Source organism: Podarcis raffonei, chromosome 5 (genome assembly GCF_027172205.1).
Source record: "Podarcis raffonei isolate rPodRaf1 chromosome 5, rPodRaf1.pri, whole genome shotgun sequence".
In the NCBI taxonomy this organism is placed as follows: domain Eukaryota; kingdom Metazoa; phylum Chordata; class Lepidosauria; order Squamata; family Lacertidae; genus Podarcis; species Podarcis raffonei.
In genome coordinates, this window is record NC_070606.1 from 84,824,714 (window position 1) to 84,844,499 (window position 19,786).

Below are 19,786 nucleotides of genomic sequence, written 5' to 3' on the forward strand. Positions count from 1 at the left end.
TATCAGAGTCAGATGGCATATTTTTGCCAGGAAAAAATATTTGCAAACCCTCCAACATTTCTCCAATGAAAATAGGGATGCCCTATTCTATTATTATTATTATTATTATTATTATTATTATTATTATTATTATCCGCTCATCTTTTTTATAGATATAAATTTTATTAGTTTTTAACATACCATTTTCAACAGTGATTAAACATACTTTTACATCTTATTCAATTTTTTTGACTTCCATCAGTCCTCTCTGAAAATTTTCCAATCTACTCTCTTAGTATGCATTTCTTTTTTCCCCTCTTACATTTCAAACTCATAACCAATATCTCTATCTTTTTCTACTTTGTAACACTTCGTATATTTCTCCTTACAAAACTTCTTGTAATCCTACTAGCGTAATTTGTTGATTACAGTTGCTCTTCAAATAATTCATATACTTCTTCCAATCTTCTGTAAATCTCCGGTCCCGCAGGTTTCGAATCCTTCCTGTTATTTTGTCCAATTCTGCATAGTCCATTAATTTGATCTGCCATTCTTCTTTCGTTGGAATTTCTTTGGAACCCCGCTCATCTGACTGAGTTGCCCCAGCCACTTTGGGTGGCTTCCAATATATAAAAAACATAATAAAATATTAAACTTTTTTTTTTTTAAAAGCAAAACAAAACCTTTCCTATATGAGCCATCTGAAGGCAGCTCAGGGGTCAGATAACTCCAAAGGCTTCAACATTTCTCCAGTAAAAATGGGGACATCCTAAGGAAAAGCAGGATGTTTCAGGATCAAACAAAAAACCATGACAGCTTCTGTAAATCCAGGACTGTCCCTGGAAAAGAGGGACACTTGGAGGGTCTGTATTTGAAATGTGAATTTAGTCAGTGAGTGGTGTGGTCCATGGAGACTTCTGAAGGGCAGATCGAGAGAGCTGGAAAGCCTGAACTTGCCCACCTCTGTCATATAGAAATAATTCTCAGAGATGTCAGGCCCCAGAAAAGCCATCTTGCTGTGGAAAAAGGACTGTGTGGACATGCCTCTATGCAGAGCAAACCATTTCTTTTAAAACTTCCTTGAGACGACCTCTGACAGAGTTCGGAGTGCTACGCCACAGAATCATCTCTGTCAACAGATATTACTGTAGTAAACCCTTATTACTCATGTTGTAAAATGAATAGCCAAGGTTAAAGCTGGGAATATATTATTAAAGCTGAGTGTGTAAACACTTGGCGTTTTCTAGTTAAACATTCATTAGCTGGCTAGGAAGAAGAAAAACTAGGGGTTTGCTCGTCTTTCAGCAAGCCAGAGCCCTTTCCTCCGAGCTCCCAAGTTGTGCAAACACTGCTGCTTAAATCTACACCTTCTGTATTCCAAATCTGCTGCACTTCCAGGAATGTGTTTGTACAAAGTAATCCTTCTGGAAGAGGTTATTCTGAAAACATCCCCATGGTATAAAAATGGATTTCGTATATTACAAAAGTGCCAACAATAAAGCACCATTCTTGACATGCTGGAACACAGCCTGGCTAAGTAACCCCAGAGGGGAGCTGCATGCTTTCACATGAGGCTAACCTCAACCCAAGAGCTGTCTTCAGACTTTGAGCTATGTATAATATCAAGGGAGAAAATTGCAGGTTACAGAGATTCAGAAGGGGTAAAATGAGTGGGGTCTCTGTATTGACATTCTAACACATGTTGGGGGCAGGTGGAGCCTGTTAAATATAAGTGGTTTAATTCACACTGGAGTGGGAAATACCTAAATGTGTATTGGTGAAAGAGTTTTACCAGAAGATTCCATTGAATTATACTAAGCTAAATTAAGGACAAAAAGGGCTCTCCGAGCTGCCTTTATGGGTTGATAACTATTGTTGTTTTCTGCTATGTAACACGTGAGTGTTTAACCTTAGATTATGTGATTAAGGTATTGAATTGCAAATCACCATTTTGTAGAGAGTTCCCTTTAGGTTTGATTCTCAAGCTCTCTGAGAGGGAAGATGTAAATGAAGCTGTCCAGGAAAACAGCTGCATGCTGAAATGCATGCTGTAAGGAGGGAATCTTTTGCCTGTAGGTCATGAATGAATTGATTTATTATTGTCACAGACCAGAGATGCTTTTAGTCTGTTTGAAGGATTTTGTATTTTGAAAGATGCTGAGCCTATGCCTTGGACTGCTGTGAGTCTTATGAATCTGTTTGGATATATCATTTGATGTTTCTGTTTCCTGTTATGATGAAAGTTCTGTAAGTAAAGTTTTAAGTTCATTCCACTGTCAAACAGCAGCCCATGTCAGAAGTTTTGATTTTGGGGCTAATTTTTGGTTAATTGCCAAGAAAGCTCAACAGCTTTGCCCGCCCCCAAAGCTCAATTTTAAAAAAATGGTTTTGATTGTTCAGTTGCACCCAATATGCAAAGTTCACCACATTTGGGGGCTCCAAATGTGAGCTTTTGGCATGAGGGAGTAGTGAATCAGGGCTGCAGAAGGGGCAAAGGCTATCATAGAATTGTAGAGATGGAAAGGAATCCAAGGGTCATCTAGTCCAACCTGCTGCATTACCAGAATCTTTTTGCCAAACATGGGCCTCAAACTCTTGACCCTGAAAGTAAGAGTCTCATGCATTACTGACTGGGCTAACAGTCAGGACGTATCTCCCTCCATTCACGATCCAGTTGTAGGGTGGTGTGTGTATGCTTTCACCTGTTATTTTATTTATTTTTAAGTAAATATCTTCCAAATTACTGATTGTACGAATAACGTTTGACCTCATCCAGATTTTAGCAAGAGCATCACAGAAGTGAGGACAAAATTAAAAGTCCATGTTAGTATGTCAGCCTGGCCTATCATTTGCAAATCTCTTGGGTGCTTGTGTGACAATGGTGTGCTCTGAATGAAACTATTTTAAAATCTAATCAGGTGGGGGGAAATAAACAGCACTGCTGTAAAAAATCCTATATCAACTCAGTTTGTTCATTGCATGATCTGATAATCCTAGAAGATTTTAAAACTCCGTGGACTTTTTTAAAAAAGAAAGAAAAGGAAACCAAATCCATTTGCAAAAAGCTCAGTCTTGTATCCTAAATTGCATCTTAATTTTATTTGAAATCCCCAGTACACCAGATGGTGTTACTGAGAGGAGCTGAGGACCATATAGACTGCTGGCCACCTCTTCCATCACTCAAGCGTGTGTGTGTGTTTGTGCTGTAGGCCTTGTTGAAAGCCTGCTGAATTTAAATCGATGCATTGTTTTCCAACAGAAGTAGTTTACAATTAAAAGCAATGAAAACAATGCAGCACCTAGCAATGCAGTTTGCTAGGTGACCTTAGACTAGTCACTATGGGTGAACAACTCTAGTGGCTGCCACACCATTTTGTGGCCCTCTCTCTTTTTCCGCCGCACCTCCACAACAGCAATTTTGTGTACTGCTACGCACCCCATGGCAGCCATTTTGTGAACGGTGCCCAAAGCACTTTCTATACATTCCATATCTACCCAACTATCTCAAAGAGGTTGGTGATTCCTGAGGTAAAAAATCACAGGATGTTGTTGTAAAATGACGGATTCCCACAAGACAGCAGATGAACAATATTTGGGAGATTTTAAAAAGTTAGCTTAGGTGTGTTCTCCCTCATGGAGAGCACAGGTTGCGGGCGGGGCTGACAAGACACCTCACTGTTACTAGGCAAATGGTTTGGCCATCCTGTAAGCAGGGGCGGGCTGTTACTGGGGAAATTTAGATGTTGCCAATTAGTGATTGACAGCCCTATTTGTTAAATACAAGGCACGCAGCAACGGACGTCCTCTTTCGCTGCGTGCTTCGGATCACCCGCCCTCCCTTCCCTAATGTTAGGCTGTTTGCTTGACCTTGCTATTGCCTGTCATGGGGTCGTCTGCTTTGGGGCAGGGGCCCGGTAGGAATTTTGCCATTTGGCTGATTAGTGTGTGCCACTTGGTTTTCGCCTACCGCGTAGCAAATCGTCACAATTTGTAAGGTTTGCGGTTAGGCATTGATCTGGAATTGGTTGCTGGGGGGTATGGATTCGGCTGTGCCTGCCCCCCAAAATGCTGCTGGTGGTGGAGGGGTATGGATTCGGCTGTGCCTGCCCCTCCAAAATGCTGCTGCTGCTGCTGCTGAATGGTTTTACCGTTAAAGGAACCCAGGGGCTCCCCATGCTTTTGTCCGAAACCCCCTGGCAAGGGGCTAGGGCCACGCAAGCCCCTGGGAGCATGCTGGGGAGAGGTGAGGCATGGTTCCCAGTCCCGTCTCTCTCCCCAGGTCTCTTACCCTTCCTGACTTCGCGGGGGGTGCGAATGTCAGAGCTGTCCCCGTGCGGGGGCAGTTAGTGCTACCAATGCCTAAGCAACCACTCACATTGCTGTATTTGAATAAAGTTGTGGCCAAAATTATGCCAAAAACCTTAAACAAAAATTAAGTGTCAATTGTGTTTTTCTTGGGGGGGTGTCTTGGGGTCCTCGACGCGCAAGTAAGTTGTGCCAAATTCAGCTGACCTGACCACATTTAAAAGTTCATTCGTGGTTTGTTTAGCCCTCTGGTGAGAAATCAGCTGTGCCAGAGACCCATTTTGTTTTGTTTTTTTGTTTTTTAAATGATATTTATTAAAATTTCAAAAGAAATTACAAAAATAATAAAGAAATAGAAAAAAGAAAACAAAAGATACAAAATACAGAAAAAATAAAAACAGTAAAAAAAAGATCCATCTTTCCATACCTTGCCTTTCATTTACTTGTTTCCCTGACCTCCTCACACCTCTCTTTTTTGTATTCCAGTTCGAATGGTTAATTCAGCAAATCCTTTCCCTCTTTGTTTTTATCTTAATTCTTTATCTAAACATATTATAACTTTATATTTTCATCTATTAACAATCCATTTTTACATACTCCTTTTTAACATTATTGCTAAAACCACTTCATTTCATTCCGACATCATTTTAACATTCCTTAATTTTACAATGTTTCTGTAAATAATCTTTAAATTTCTTCCAATCTTCTTCCACCGACTCTTCTCCCTGGTCTCGGATTCTGCCAGTCATTTCCGCCAACTCCATATAGTCTATCACTTTCATCTGCCATTCTTCCAAGGTGGGTAGATCTTGTGTCTTCCAGTACTTTGCTATGAGTATTCTTGCTGCTCAGAGACCCATTTTGTATAAGGAATTGACTACCAGGGACATTCACTTGGAAAACAATAGACGACTTGCCCCCATGGCACATCGAAGGGATGTGTAGTTACAATTTTCAATCGGTGTGGCAAGTGTCTCACTTTCCAGCTGATGCAAACAGCTAGAAAAGGAAGGAAGGAAGGAAGGAAGGAAGGAAGGAAGGAAGGAAGGAAGGAAGGAAGGGTGAGCCAAGGAAATCTTTGACCCACTTCTTACAAATGTAGGTGTGTTTATTTATTTCCATATTTATAGACTGTGTTTTCTATTTTTAAAAAATACAGCAAGGAGATATAACATACAAAATTACAGTAAGATCAATAAATCCTCAATAAAAAACCTCAATAAAAACTGGCTGGGAAAAAGAGATTCGTGTTTCTAAGATCTTACTGAATAACACCATTTTCAGAAGGTCGCTTCAGTAATAAATTGTAGTAAACTGTGCTCTGGAAAGTTCCACAGGCAAAAGGCATGCATTCTAATCCACATGTCTACATTCTGATCCGGGCAGGATCCAGAAGGTATGGAATGGGGAAGTTTGCTCCAAATCGCCTGTGAAATCCTCCCCTGTCCCTTATCTGAAGCAAGCTTACAACAGCTCGCTCATCTCCACCTGTGACCTATTCGTATGGGGTAGTATTTAGTAGAGGCTTTTCATTCCAAGGAAATGAATCCTGATATTGACTGTGCTGACTTCTTTTGCCACATACTGAAGTGCCGTTCTATTCAGGAAAGTCGGTCAAGTAGATCGGTGCGAATAAAGGCACTTGAAAGCTGCACTCTCACACTTGCTGCTTGTGTAATGAAATGTCAGGTTAAATGAGAGGTGGGGAAAGCCCTCTGAAAATTATGTGCTTGGAAATAGCAGACTGGACCCACGCTGATAACCATCTTGCGACACAGAAGGCAACCTCTTAATACACACTAAAACTTTCCAGCCTGAAAGATTGCAGTGGCTCTAATTGCAACAAATTAAATTGTTCAAGGGAAAGCTTGCAAACACAGAAGGCATTATGAGCTCACCGAACAATACTGGAACGCCATCTCTTTTGTTTTTGTCGTGCCTTCTCTTCTGCCTCTTGGTTACAACGCTGAAACGTCAGATGAGCTCCAGATGCAGGAAGGAGCTGAAGTGAAACTCTAGAAAATATTACTATTTATCATCATCATCATCATATATTGAATTTATATACTGCCCTATACCCGGAAGCCTCAGTGCAGTTTACAGAACAAAATCAAAATATAAAACCACAAAATAGATAGCAAAACTAAAAACAACAACCCAACAACCCCCTCTCAAGAAAAACCACATTTTAAAGGGTAAGGTAAATGTAAAGGGACACCTGACCATTAGGTCCAGTCGTGACCGACTCTGGGATTGCGACGCTCATCTCGCTTTATTGGCCGAAGGAGCTGGCATACAGCTTCCGCGTCATGTGGCCAGCCTGACTAAGCCACTTCTGGCGAACCAGAGCAGCGCACGGAAATGCCGTTTACCTTCCTGCCAGAGCGGTACCTATTTATCTACTTGCACTTTGACTGCTTTCGAACTGCTAGGTTGGCAGGAGCAGGGACCGAGTAATGGGAGCTCACCCCGTCACGGGGATTCAAACCGCCAACCTTCTGATCGGCAAGTCCTAGGATCTGGTTTAACCCACAGTGCCACCCACGTCCCATTTTAAAGGGTATAGGATGTCAATTAAATCAATCAAAGCCTGGTTAAAAAGGAACATTTTTGATTGGGGCCTAAAGGTGTACAGTGAAGGCACCAGGCAAACTTCCCTGGGGAGAGCATTCCAAAGATGGGGACACACTGCAAAGAAGGTCCAGTCTCATGTTGCCACCCTCTGAACTTCTCAAGAAGGCACACAAAGAAAGGTTTAAAGGGTTGCCATATCTTGAAGAGCAAAAAGCAGGACAGCTGAGCTGCTGCCAGCCTGAGCCAGGGACAGAGAGAAATACAGATATTATAAACTTCTAACACTTCAATTCTTACTCCCTTTTTCTCTATAAACTAAAAAATCTTGAACACTACAGCCTTTCCTCATATGGAAGATACTGTGCCACTAAGCTACAGTCCTTAACGCCCATCTATGTTCCTTTTTGCCACTCTCTTAAGACTACCGTAGTTTTCCTCTCCAGTCAAGAAAGCGCAGTGGGGAAAGGATTAACAGGAGTCAGCAAACTTTTTCAGCAGGGGGCCAGTCCGCTGTCCCTCAGACCTTGTGGGGGGCTGGACTATAGTTTTTTGAGGGCTGGGAGAACAAATTCCTATGCCCCACAAATAACCCAGAGATGCATTTTAAATAAAAGGACACATTCTACTCATGTAAAAACATGCTTATTCCCAGACCATCCATGGGATGGATTTAGAAGGTGATTGGGCTGGATCCGGCCCCCAGGCCTTCGTTTGCCTACCCATGGGTTAATGTTGCTGTTGTTTAGTCGTTTAGTCATGTCCGACTTTTCGTGACCCCTGGACCAGAGCACGCCAGGCACTTCTGTCTTCCACTGCCTCCCGCAGTTTGGTCAGACTCATGTTTGTAGCTTCGAAGACACTATCCAACCATCTCGTCCTCTGTCGTCCCCTTCTCCTTGTGCCCTCCATCTTTCCCAACATCAGGGTCTTTTCCAGGGAGTCTTCTCTTCTCATGAGGCCAAAGTATTGGAGCCTCAGCGTCACGATCTGTCCTTCCAGTGAGCACTCAGGGCTGATTTCCTTAAGAATGGATAGGTTTGATCTTCTTGCAGTCCATGGGACTCTCAAGAGTCTCCTCCAGCACCATAATTCAAAAGCATCAATTATTTGGTGATCAGCCTTCTTTATGGTCCAGCTCTCACTTCCATACATCACTACTGGGAAAACCATAGCTTTAACTATACGGTCCTTTGTTGGCAAGTTGATGTCTCTACTTTTTAAGATGCTGACTAGGTTGGTCATTGCTTTCCTCCCAAGAAGCAGGCGACTTAATTTCGTGGCTGCTGTCACCATCTGCAGTGATCATGGAGCCCAAGAAAGTAAAATCTCCGCTTGTAATTGTCCTCCGCTCTTCCCCAGTAGCATGTTGGACGCCTTCCGACCTGAGGGGCTCATCTTCCAGCGTCATAACTTTTATACACCTGTTGTCTTTGTCCATGGAGTTTTCTTGGCAGGGATACTGGAGTGGCTTGCCGGTTCCTCCTCCAGGTGGATCACGTTTGGTCAAAACTCTCCACTATGACCTGTTCATCTTGGGTGCCCTGCTCGGCATAGTTCATAGCTTCTCTGAGTTCTTCAAGCCCCTTCGCCACGGCAAGGCAGTGATCCATGAAGGGGCATGGGTTAATAGCACCCACCAAATCAGTCTTCCAATCAAATGTCCCTCCCTTTGCATGTCGGAGACAAAGCAGTCCAGCATCTCCTGTTTGTTACAATGCCTCACATACCATCAGCTCTCTTACAATTTGTTCTTCCCATCATCAGTCCTCAATCCCCTGTCATAATCTGTGCCCACGTTTTCCCCTATTATCGCCGTCACCCTTGCAAAAAAAGGCACCCAGATCTAGAGCTTCTGTCAAATGAATAGGGCCACAACATGGATAAGGGAGAAGGATAGCTCATGAAATATGCTCCATGACTCAAAATTAAGGGCCAAAGAGATGATTTAAGGCAAGACAGCTGAAAATGTGCAAGGTGTCATTTAGACAAATGGGAAGGTCTACAGGTTTTCTTCACAGCGAGTGTTCAGAAACAAATAGGGCATTGTGTGTTTCCATATAAACTATGATTGGAACCAGAAACATTTCCCCCCTTGGGTTACATATAAATGAGAAAATGGGTGTTAGCATTTTTATGAGGTTGCAGTATGTCATTTATTGAATTGATAACTATGAATAACTGTGCCATCCACAGAATTTTGATCTTCTTTCTGTTTACAGTTAGTAGCAATATCAGCAGTGAAAGGTACCTTTTCCCTTTGTTGTCCCCCACCCCAGTACTCTTGTTTTGCAGAGAATTCAACCCAGTTTGGACTTTACCATCGAGCTCCTAACACAAGTTAGGAGTGCAATGCATACATTTTGATGGTGCAGTCTGATATCACAAGTGGCAATGAAGCATTATGTCACATGGAAACTATTACCCACAGTACTGACAGACGTGAGCCATCATTGCACTGGAACCACTGGGGCACACTGAAGGTTAAAAGAAAAGGGGGGTGGAGCCTAGGCTCATAATCCAATTCTGTGGCTTATGATCTTCAGAGTTTGTAGTGGAAAGCAGAATTGGGAAGAAGATGGGTGTTCTTGAGCCCAGTGGAATTCAGTGGTTACTTGCTGCTCAAAATGTGGACACAGGAGACTGGATAACGCAAAGGAACATCGGGAGATGCAGGTACATCAGATCAATGTGCCGTCTAGTCCAGCACTGTACTCTCACAGTGGATGACCAGATGTCTATGGGAAAACTGAAGGAGGACCTGAGTACAACAGCAGGTTCTGATTTTTCAGTCCTTGCACATATCAATCTGTAGAGCTTCGTAAGCAGCATTCTAGTCCCTGGTGACAAATATCTTATTTAGGACAGCTGTCTACCCATGTATTTTGAGGTACGGCAGAAGCGATGAACAATGGCTGGTTCCATGGAGTGGGCAGAAAGTCAGGCTTCTAAAATGCACACGTCCAGGAGACAGTCACTCTCCAATTTACGGAGGGCATTGCAATGGTGGCAGAGTCAGCATGCTTATCCCTGCAGTGTTTGCTTAAGGCCACATTTGCATCATTAATGATGGCACTTTAAACAGTCATGGCTTCCCCCAAGGTATTCTGGGAAATGTAGTTTTTTAAGGGTGCTGTGAGTTGTTAAGAAATTTCCTATTCCCTTCACAGAGCTACAATTCCCAGAGTGGTTTAACAGTCATTCCCTCTTCACAGGTAACTCTGGGAATTGCAGTTCTGTCAGGGGAATAGGTTCTCCTCACAACTCGTAGAATTGTAGAGTTGGAAGGGACCCCAAGTGTTATCTAGCTTGACCTCCTGAAATGCAGGAACTCTCAGCACCTTTAACAAATTACTGCTCCCAGAACTCTTTGGGGGAAGTCAGGAGTGTTAAAAGTGGTATCATAGCGCTTTAAATGTATGGTGTGGATGTACTTACAAGAAGAATTCCTGAAGAGCACTGTAAAGGTTCTTATAATGCCCAGCATGAAAGGAAAGAGTTCGGGGGGGGGGAAGAGCCAAATGGTGTGGTCTCTCAGCAGAATCAATCAATTGGCCTGGTTTTGCAGTATATCCTCTGCTGCAGCCTGGTGGAATAGCCACTGCCAGTTGACAGCTGAGGGAGCTAAGAGTCCGATGGAGCTGGTGTCTCAGTGAAGCCAACAGAGAAGCCCTGATTCCCACATTTTTCTCTACTAATGGACACAGAATACTGTCAACATACATGCAATCATGTTGACAGGTAGGCTTGCTGCTGTAGGAACATCATGGGAATAACGGTTGGTGGTGTTGTTTGTGCATTTTTGTGTTTTTATGTTGTAAACCAACCTGTGATCCTTGGATGAAGGGTGGTATGAAATAAACATAAATTGAGGATTTTTGGAAAAGGCACTAAATAACTTTTTTTTTTAAGAGGAGAGTGTGGTGGGCACTGCTAGGCTTTGAATGAATGTGCTAACCTTAATGCCAGGCAGACAAGCTGTTCAGAGCAACACAGCTTAATGTTGCATCACCAGTTATGTACAGGCTGTACCAGGGATTGGTCTGTTGATGAAAATACAATTCCTAAATTGAATTAAGCACAATGGAAGTGATGCAGTATAATGTTAAGAGGCATAGACAAGAGGGACGCTCTTTCCCAATGAGATTTTTTAAGGATATGGGGGAATCAATGAGGCGGAGAGATGAAGAGAGCATGTTCCAGATGGCAGGATCTTCTGGGAAAGGATTTGCACATCAGGCCGTTGGATGTGACAGCAAGGAAATGGGCAAGAGATGAGTTGAGGGAATCCAAAGATGCACCAGAGAAACAAAACACTGCATGGTCGAATGAATCGGAACCCAAGAGATGCGAGTTCTGTTCCTAGTCTACAACTGAAATGCCAGTTGACCTTGGGCAATGTCTTCACTTCTGTTGCCTTCGCTAATTAAATGAAGGATTGTTCTTTGCATTTGCACTGTCTAGCACAATGTAGTAGCATGGGGCTCAGCTATGGGAACTGAAGCATGCTCAGTATACACACCATCAAATGTGTCTGCCAGAGAGGAAATAGGAAGGGATAAAACCCCTCAGAGAAATGTTGATGGCCTCATTGAAAGCTGGGCTTCTTTCAAATGTCTCAGTTGATTAATCCGAGGTAGAACCTGCAGATTAGCTTTGCATATTTGCTGCAGGCAATATGCGGTGACTGCCAAGACCGTGCCAATTCTGATGAGTGCATGTACAAAATCCCCCAAGTTCCACCCCTCTCATTTCTCATGGCTGTTTTCCCCAGCGCATCTCTGCTTCTTTGTTTAACATATTTTTTTCCCTTTTAAAATAAACCATATGCAGGCTTCCCAGCCAATCAGCAATCACACTAGCCCTATTAAGGTGTGCAGAGGTGAGCCCACCAAGTTCCCTCACCCTCAGTGTCACTAGGCCCGTCTCCCTCTATAAGCTGAAGGCAATGTCTGCAGTATGTGAAGACCGCCTGCAAAACCAGGGTTCAAAATTGCACAGGGGTCACACCTGAGTAGAGGAGGCTTCCTGCGCCAGACCTCACCTTCCAACCTGATGAGGGGAATGGGCATAGTGACACGGGAGGCTGAGCTTCTCTGGTACCTTGTTGTGCGACTCACATGTAGCATTTCTCCATGCCAGTGGCATGCCCACACTGAGCCATTGCGGTTGTGGGAATGTCACAGTGCCATGTAGTCAATCAGACTTGGCTGCATGGTAATGTCAATGAGAGCAAGGGGCACATTCTCAATGCCTTCAGTCTGAATGGAGAGGTGGGGGAGAAGCAAGATATTGGCCTCTTTCCCAAGCAACAGAGTCTCCATTCCTTGCCTTTTTGTGCTGTGCTGACAGTTTCATTAACTGCAAGTGGCAGCACATCACGATGAGGCCGGGAGTTTGGGCCAAGTTGCCTTGGCAATGAGTTGGTGCATCCACATCCATCAGGGATACTTTTCCACCCTTTCCAACCCACGGATCCCTTTTTCACCCCTTCAACTCTTTATCTGAACATGCTTTTGTATCCTTTGCACTGCTGCTCCAAGCACCACCCCAATGTCACAAACTTATCAGGGTTGGGGAGATATTTGCCAAAACCACCTCACCCAATTCCAGCTTTGCACTAGTGTAGAAAACCACACACCCCCATCTCCTTCCCTCGAAGAAATTTTGCCGGTTGACTTCCCCTGCAATTCCACAGGCATTTGCTTCCCATTTTGCTTAGTCAACATTTTGGTAGCTACTCTAAGCTCAGTGCAGAGTTTCAGGAAAGGCCATTCACCAGCAAATTCAGGCAGATCCTCTGCCGATACAAAGTGCCTATTAAACTCTCTGTGTTCTAATTGGAAACTCAGGCAGATGCCTTGCTACTTAGTAATTCATCGCTAACCCTCGATTCCACTTTTGTTGCATTCACATACAACAGCTAATATTGAAGGTCGCCACCTCCGTTGATCCCTGTTAAGTTTCTGTTCGTCTCACGATGAACCCTTTTAATGAACTGATGTTATTAGAACTTGGTTCTTCAAGAGTTCTCAACGGTCATGCTGATCATCTTTGATATTCAGTTCAAGTCACCTAATTTGTTTCATCCAACCCAGTCTTTTGTCAGGCTTCTCTCTTATTTATTTATTTTCCATTTACCGGGCACTTCTAGTGCATTTCTCACCATCACATCATGCAAACCACATGGGGACGGTCCCAACATCTCTGCTGGCAGCCCACATGGCTTTCCAAGCTGTTAGTGCAAGAGTGAGGAATATGTGGACAACTCCTCTCAACCCCAGCCAGCATGGTCATCAGGGGAGTTGAAGTCCGTCATGAAGGGACTACAGGTCATTGTGCTTTTGACACCTGGATGTTTGTAGTCCAACAATGTCTGGATGACTGCAGGGTCCCACGGGTTAGCAGGTCACTGTGATTTTTTCATTCCTGAATATACCTTTTCCCCAATTTCCTGTTCAGCAATGCACGAAATCAACTGCCTTCAGTTCTTCTTCCACACTCCACACTTCAGAATTTCACACAAAGGTGGAAGATTGCCATTTGGAATAGAAATTCCTTCCTTCGTGGAGAATCCAGAAAGATGGAGGGGGGGACCACATTATTCATATTTATTCTTTAATTGTTCTGCTGAAACATCTAGACCAAACTTGATAGTTCTCCACCAGTTGTCTGACAGACTCTGAACATAGGATTTTGAAGATAGAGCTATGTTATGAGAAGTATGAAACTTTTACCAAACTTGGCAGACCCAAGCCAAGTCCTCTCTTGGTTTCCTGTACACCTCTCTAGTGTTTTATAATATTAGTAGTTTATAAATAGCAGATTTATACTTTAAAAGAAACACAAAATATAATAATTTGTGGTCCGTCAGAAAAATAAATAATAACAATGCTTGATGGGATCCATTTATCTCCTGAGGGAATGGTGGTCCCTGATTTTCTAGATTGTTACAACCACAGATGCTGTTCTAGGATTTAAAATACATTAAATCTTGTTGTTGTTGTTGTTTAGTCGTTTAGTCGTGTCCGACTCTTCGTGACCCCATGGACCAGAGCACACCAGGCACCTCTGTCCTCCACTGCCTCCCGCAGTTTGGTCAGACTCATGCTGGTAACCTCGAAAACACTATCCAACCATCTCGTCCTCTGTCGCCCCCTTCTCCTTGTGCCCTCCATCTTTCCCAGCATCAGTGTCTTCTCCAGGGAGTCTTCTCTTCTCATGAGGTGGCCAAAGTACTGAAGCCTCAGCTTCATGATCTGTCCTTCCAGTGAGCACTCAGGGCTGATTTCCTTAAGAATGGATGCGTTTGATCTTCTTGCAGTCCATGGGACTCTCAAGAGTCTCCTCCATCACCATAATTCAAAAGCATCAATTCTTCGGCGATCAGCCTTCTTTATGGTCCAGCTCTCACTTCCATACATCACTACTGGGAAAACCATGGCTTTAACTATATTAAACTATATTAAATCTTAGAATATATTAAATCATCCACCTCATACATTGTGGTGAAACATGTGGCATGTGATGGGTTATATCCAAAATGTTATAATCCACACACACACCCATCTTGCCATAAATCCACAGAAAATATCATTGCCTTAAGTCCACAAGCCTGAGCATACCTATTACAACATAAGTAACATTTAACTCAGTGAGACTTACTCAACTTTCTTGCTTGGAAGCACCAGTCTGTTGTTGACCTTATGCAATTAACATGGTATTTAACTATCACCTCTTTTCACAATGACTGGAATCACAAGGGATACACCCTCTGCATCTTAAAATTAATTTCTGCATTTATCTTGATGATCTTCTGGATTTATTGAAGTAATCTGATAAGAGTGTTATTTCTAATAAAATTACAGTCACTCATAACCATTCCTTTGCCTAGAAATCCCCTAATGTTAACATTAAATAACCTACTAAGGATTTGCAAGGTTAGAATGCCCTGCTCACAACCTGTGATCATGACAAAATGCTGACACTGGCCGATTGTGGACAGCTCTCAATCTTTTATTTATATCTCATGCTTATGAATATTTTAGCATATCTATCTATCCATGAAAAATGTCCAAGAAATAAAGAAATGCAACATTTTATCAGCACTATGAGGTTATTATGGCTTTATTAACACACATTTATAACACTTGATCTTCATCACTTGAGTACAGAAAAGTAGATAACAAGTATCTGAATGTGTTCAGTTGACGCCATTGAAAAGTGTTGTGCTTGATGACTTGATCAATGGAACACATATCACACAAACCAGTCATTCTGGCCAATGGTTCCTTTGGAAAGCGATGTGCATCCGTCTGACCTGGTCCTTACCAGGGTCACACACAGAGATTACTTGTATTCTGAGCAAGAGCAACTTGAATTCAAGGAAGGAACAAGGCATTTGGATTTGACAAAAATGCCCTGCAAAGCAGTTTACAACCATATAGATGACAAGTCCAGAAAATCCAACGTTAAATTATGGAACATTACAATCTATTTCCATCCAAGGTACACAGACCAGCACACCATAAAAGGAAAGAAAAATAACTCAGGTAGCTTAGAAACAATATCCAATTCACAGAGCTCAAGTAGACCCAGAAGGACATGATCAGAAACACCTGCTTTAAAATAATGAAGCATGGGGATTATGCAATCTCACTTGAAATCAAATTTTATGATGTGGGGGTCACCACTGAAGAGGCCCTGTTTTGTTTTTAAAAGTGAGCATCTCATCAGGCCCCCAAAAGTGAAGATACAGGCAGGTTGATATTGGTGAAGGTGGTTCTTAAGGCAACCCACTTAGGTCTATAAAGGTACCAGCATTTTGAAATGGGTCCAGAAATGTACTCGTAGCCACAAGAATTGACACAACATTTATGTAAAATGCTCTGACCTCTTTATCCCCCAACTAGTAGCCAGGCAGCTGCATTCTGCACTAGCTGAAGTTTCTAAGCCATCATCAATATGGATAAAGTAAACTTTCCCTCAATGACAACGCACAGCAAAAATAGCAAGTGAGAGGAAAGGGGGAAAGGAGTAAACAAAAGTTAAAAAACTGATGAAGGCTTCCTAAACCCACCTCTTAAAATTTTTGCTGCTATAGTTTCCCTCCTTCTGACTCTTAGCTTTGAATGAAGTGAGACCATGATCAGTAGAAAGAAAGAAAGAAAGAAAGAAAGAAAGAAAGAAAGAAAGAAAGAAAGTCAAACGGCTCACGATATGGTGGGCCACTGTGCAGCAGGTGCTCACTGCTCTTTTTTCACATAGTTTGAGTCTTAATCATGGAATTGGCATTTTGATAACCACCAATCTCTAGCGGGAATCAATCTGTTGTGTTAGACTATTCCTGGAAGATCAATAAGCTTCAGCAATACAACTAAAATTTTTAAAAAAGAGTCAGATTTTTATTTTACCGTCCCCTCTTATGCCAATCCTTCTGTCCTGAGAATCAGATACTGCGACAACCCACAGTTACAAGAACACCAGGCAAGCGAAATAAATAAATGACTTCTATGTGTTAAAAAATAGTGGTATGATGCCATCTACCTGTTAGTTTTGAAAATTACCAGGTGAGGGAGAACAACAAAGAATCATATGGCACCTCTGATACAATTAAGGCTGCAATCCTATATGCAATGACCTGGAAGTAAGCCTCACTGAAATGAATGGGACTTACTTCTGAGAAGCACCTTTTTAAATTATGGAATTTGCTCCCACCCAACTTGGATGACTTTAAAAGGGGACTAGAAAAATCCATAGAGGATAAGAGATATACTACCCATAATAATGGTTCTGTCCCACCTCTACTGTTGAAGGCAGCATGCTTCTGAGTACCAGTTTCTGGAAACTATAGGAGCTGAGAGTGCTCTTGTGCCCGGGTCCTGCTTGTGTGCTTCCCACAAGCCTCTGGTTGGCCATTGTGAGAGCAGGATGGTGAATTAGATTGGCCATTCGCCTTTTCCAGCAAGCTATTACATAAGAACATAAGAAGAACCTACTGGATCAGACCAATAGGCCCATCTAGTCCACCATCTTGTTCTCACAGCAAGCAGCACAGGAATACAGGCTGCTGTTTGTAGCTGTTTAAAATTCGTTGGTGTTGAGATTGCAGGTCCAAAATGATGGAACATCAGGTGGTTGCATGCCCTGGTTTCTCTGGTTAGCATATTACTTTTCTGCCCTCTATCAATTACAAACAACAAACGATGTGGATATTTGGCATGCTTTTGCTCTACCAACTTTTTCAGAACTTTTATTTTCCACGTAAAAATTATTAGAGTGTGTGTGTGCTATGAAAGGGTCTGGGAGAAGAAAACGACACATTCGTTCATGTAATTTCTTTCTCATCTGCCCACATCTTCTGATCACTGTCTTTGTTCCTTATCTGCTGCTACTGCTTTAGCATTTCCGCTTCCTCTCCTTCACAGTGGCAGGAGAATCATCATTAAGGTCTTCTTCACTGCATGATCTCAACCAACCAGGGATCACATCATGTGAAAGGGATGATGTTATGACATGGTATAACCTGCCAGACCTGGTGCTGTGTCAGTGTTGCTGAGAATAACAAAGGCTTTGCATTGCCCTCACTCTGAGTGGAAGGATAAGAGAGAACTGAACCCTGCACAGTTTTTGCACACAGCAAGACTTATAACCTGACCCAATTGCACTCCCGTATTTCTTAAGAGTCACTTCTCCATCCACGTTCTACCCAAACTATGCAACTAACTGCATCCATTGTATGTGACTGATTGGGATAAGGAGTGTCAACTAGAATGCTGGCTCCCATATTTTCCCCTTTCCACCTGCGTGTAAACATTAGACACACAACTTCACCGCTTTGGAGATGAAAACTTTTGCACTCTTTACCAATAAATATGGAACATCACCAAAGGGAGGGTGGGACGTCATTTCATGGGGGCACAAATAGTTGTCCCATTTTTGACCCAGCACAAATGTTTACTACCAAATAGTACGTCGGTAGAAAGTGCTGGGGGGGCTTGAAAGTAATGAACATTTTAGTAGGCCTCCGTTCCTTTGTGCCTAATTCTTACAGCCAAACTACAACCAGGCCCATGAACCAGGTCCTTTGTGACTTTACAGGGTTACAGTCACTATGGAAACCAGCCCCTTCCTATCTTTGCACTTGGTACATCTGTCTTACTCTGTCTGCCGCTCTCAAAGAGGAAACCTGCTGTGATATAACGCAGGATAATAGGGGGAAATAAACAGAGGAGGAGATGAGAATCTCAACCAGATATGGGAAAAGGAAAATTCCATGCAACTTTGCAGAACCAGGACACAGCTTATCTTGGCATTGGTGCAGGGAGGGAGATTCCCCCCCCCAAAAAAAAATAAACCTCTTTGTCTGTGTCAGGCTGTCACTATGGTTAGGATTATTATTTTTAAAATAGATATTTTTAGGAGGAGGAGGACAAGGGATTATCTTTTTTGTTATGCTTTGTTTCATATTAGCTTCCATCATCTGAATCTGCAGCAATAGGCCTAAGTGAGTCGGGAAATCTGCAAGAGTGTGCCGTGCCAATTATTAACAGCGGGTAGAGATCATACTGTATCTAATGCCGGGAAAGTAATAACAACCTTTCGCATTTATACAGCACTTCACCCTTTCAAAGCACTGCACAAACATTAATTAATTAGGCATTGTAAGCGGCCCTTTGAAACAGGCAACAATCGCTGCTTTACAGATGGCAAATTCAGGGTAAATTGAAACACAGCCTGATCCTTTGAAAGGGTTAGCACCTTCCTGTAGAGTCATATTCCCATGTACACTTACTAAGAAGTAAGTCCCATTAGCCTCAATGAGTTCCACCGCTGGGTAAACATGCATAGAGTGCTTTTTCTATTTTGGGGCTGGCTGCTCCATTCAAAAAAAGTAGAGACATCACCTTGCCAACAAAGGTCCGTATAGTAAAAGCTATGGTTTTCCCAGTAGTGATGTATGGAAGTGAGAGCTGGACCATAAAGAAAGCTGATCGCCGAAGAATTGATGCTTTTGAATTATGGTGGTGGAGGAGACTCTTGAGAGTCCCATGGACTGCAAGAAGATCAAACCTCTCCATTCTGAAGGAAATCAGCCCTGAGTGCTCACTGGAAGGACAGATCCTGAAGCTGAGGCTCCAATACTTTGGTCACCTCATGAGAAGAGAAGACTCCCTGGAAAAGACCCTGATGTTGGGAAAGATGGAGGGCACAAGGAGAAGAGGACGACAGAGGATGAGATGGTTGGATAGTGTTCTCAAAGCTACCAGCATGAGTTTGACCAAACTGTGGGAGGAAGTGGAAGACAGGAGTGCCTGGCATGCTCTGGTCCATGGGGTCATGAAGAGTCGGACACGACTAAACAACTAAACAACAACACAACAACAAGCTCCATTCAACCATTTTTTTCTCCTGCAGCAAAAACCTATGATCCTGATTCCTTCTTTGACAACCTGGCATTTTGCATTGCTTTCCATTAAGGATGGGGGAGACATTCAAATTCCGTTTGCATTTCAAGACATACCTACCTAATCTGCAATGTGAGAACTGAGACATACCTTCAAATTCACACTTATCTGAATTTTGCAGCCCAATTCTCCAGCCAAGTCATTTGTACCAAAATGCATATACTAGAGTTAAGTGCACATAAAATCCCAAGGGGAGTGAGGCTAACCTATTCTATCGCCCCAAATTCCATCCCACTCCAGTATCTCATCCTAGATCCCTTTCTCTCTGTCTTGGTTAGAGTTTTGGTCCCTCGTGCCACTCTCAGAGTGGTGACTCTCCAAAGTGGTGACTCCCCTGGCTGGTTCACACATTCCGGCATTTGTTTATTCACTTTATTAATTAAATTCACATACCGCCCTTCATCTGCAGATCTCAGGGCTGTTCGCAACATAAAAATACAAAATGAAAACACAAAATGCATAAT

General features: G+C 42.7%; 1 protein-coding gene across 2 annotated transcripts in view; it reads left to right on the plus strand.

Moving 5' to 3' along the window:
* The first annotated feature begins 8,220 nt into the window (after positions 1 to 8,220).
* Positions 8,221 to 19,786, plus strand: part of LOC128414733 (uncharacterized) — a 165,695-nt gene continuing 154,129 nt past the window's right edge. For both annotated transcript variants that reach the window (XR_008330719.1, XM_053390442.1), the window contains exon 1: positions 8,221 to 8,480. Coding sequence is in view for 1 of the 2 variants with exons in the window: in XM_053390442.1 (XP_053246417.1) it covers positions 8,295 to 8,480 (186 nt within the window). In the remaining variant the exon portion in view is untranslated. The remainder of the gene's footprint in view (positions 8,481 to 19,786) is intronic.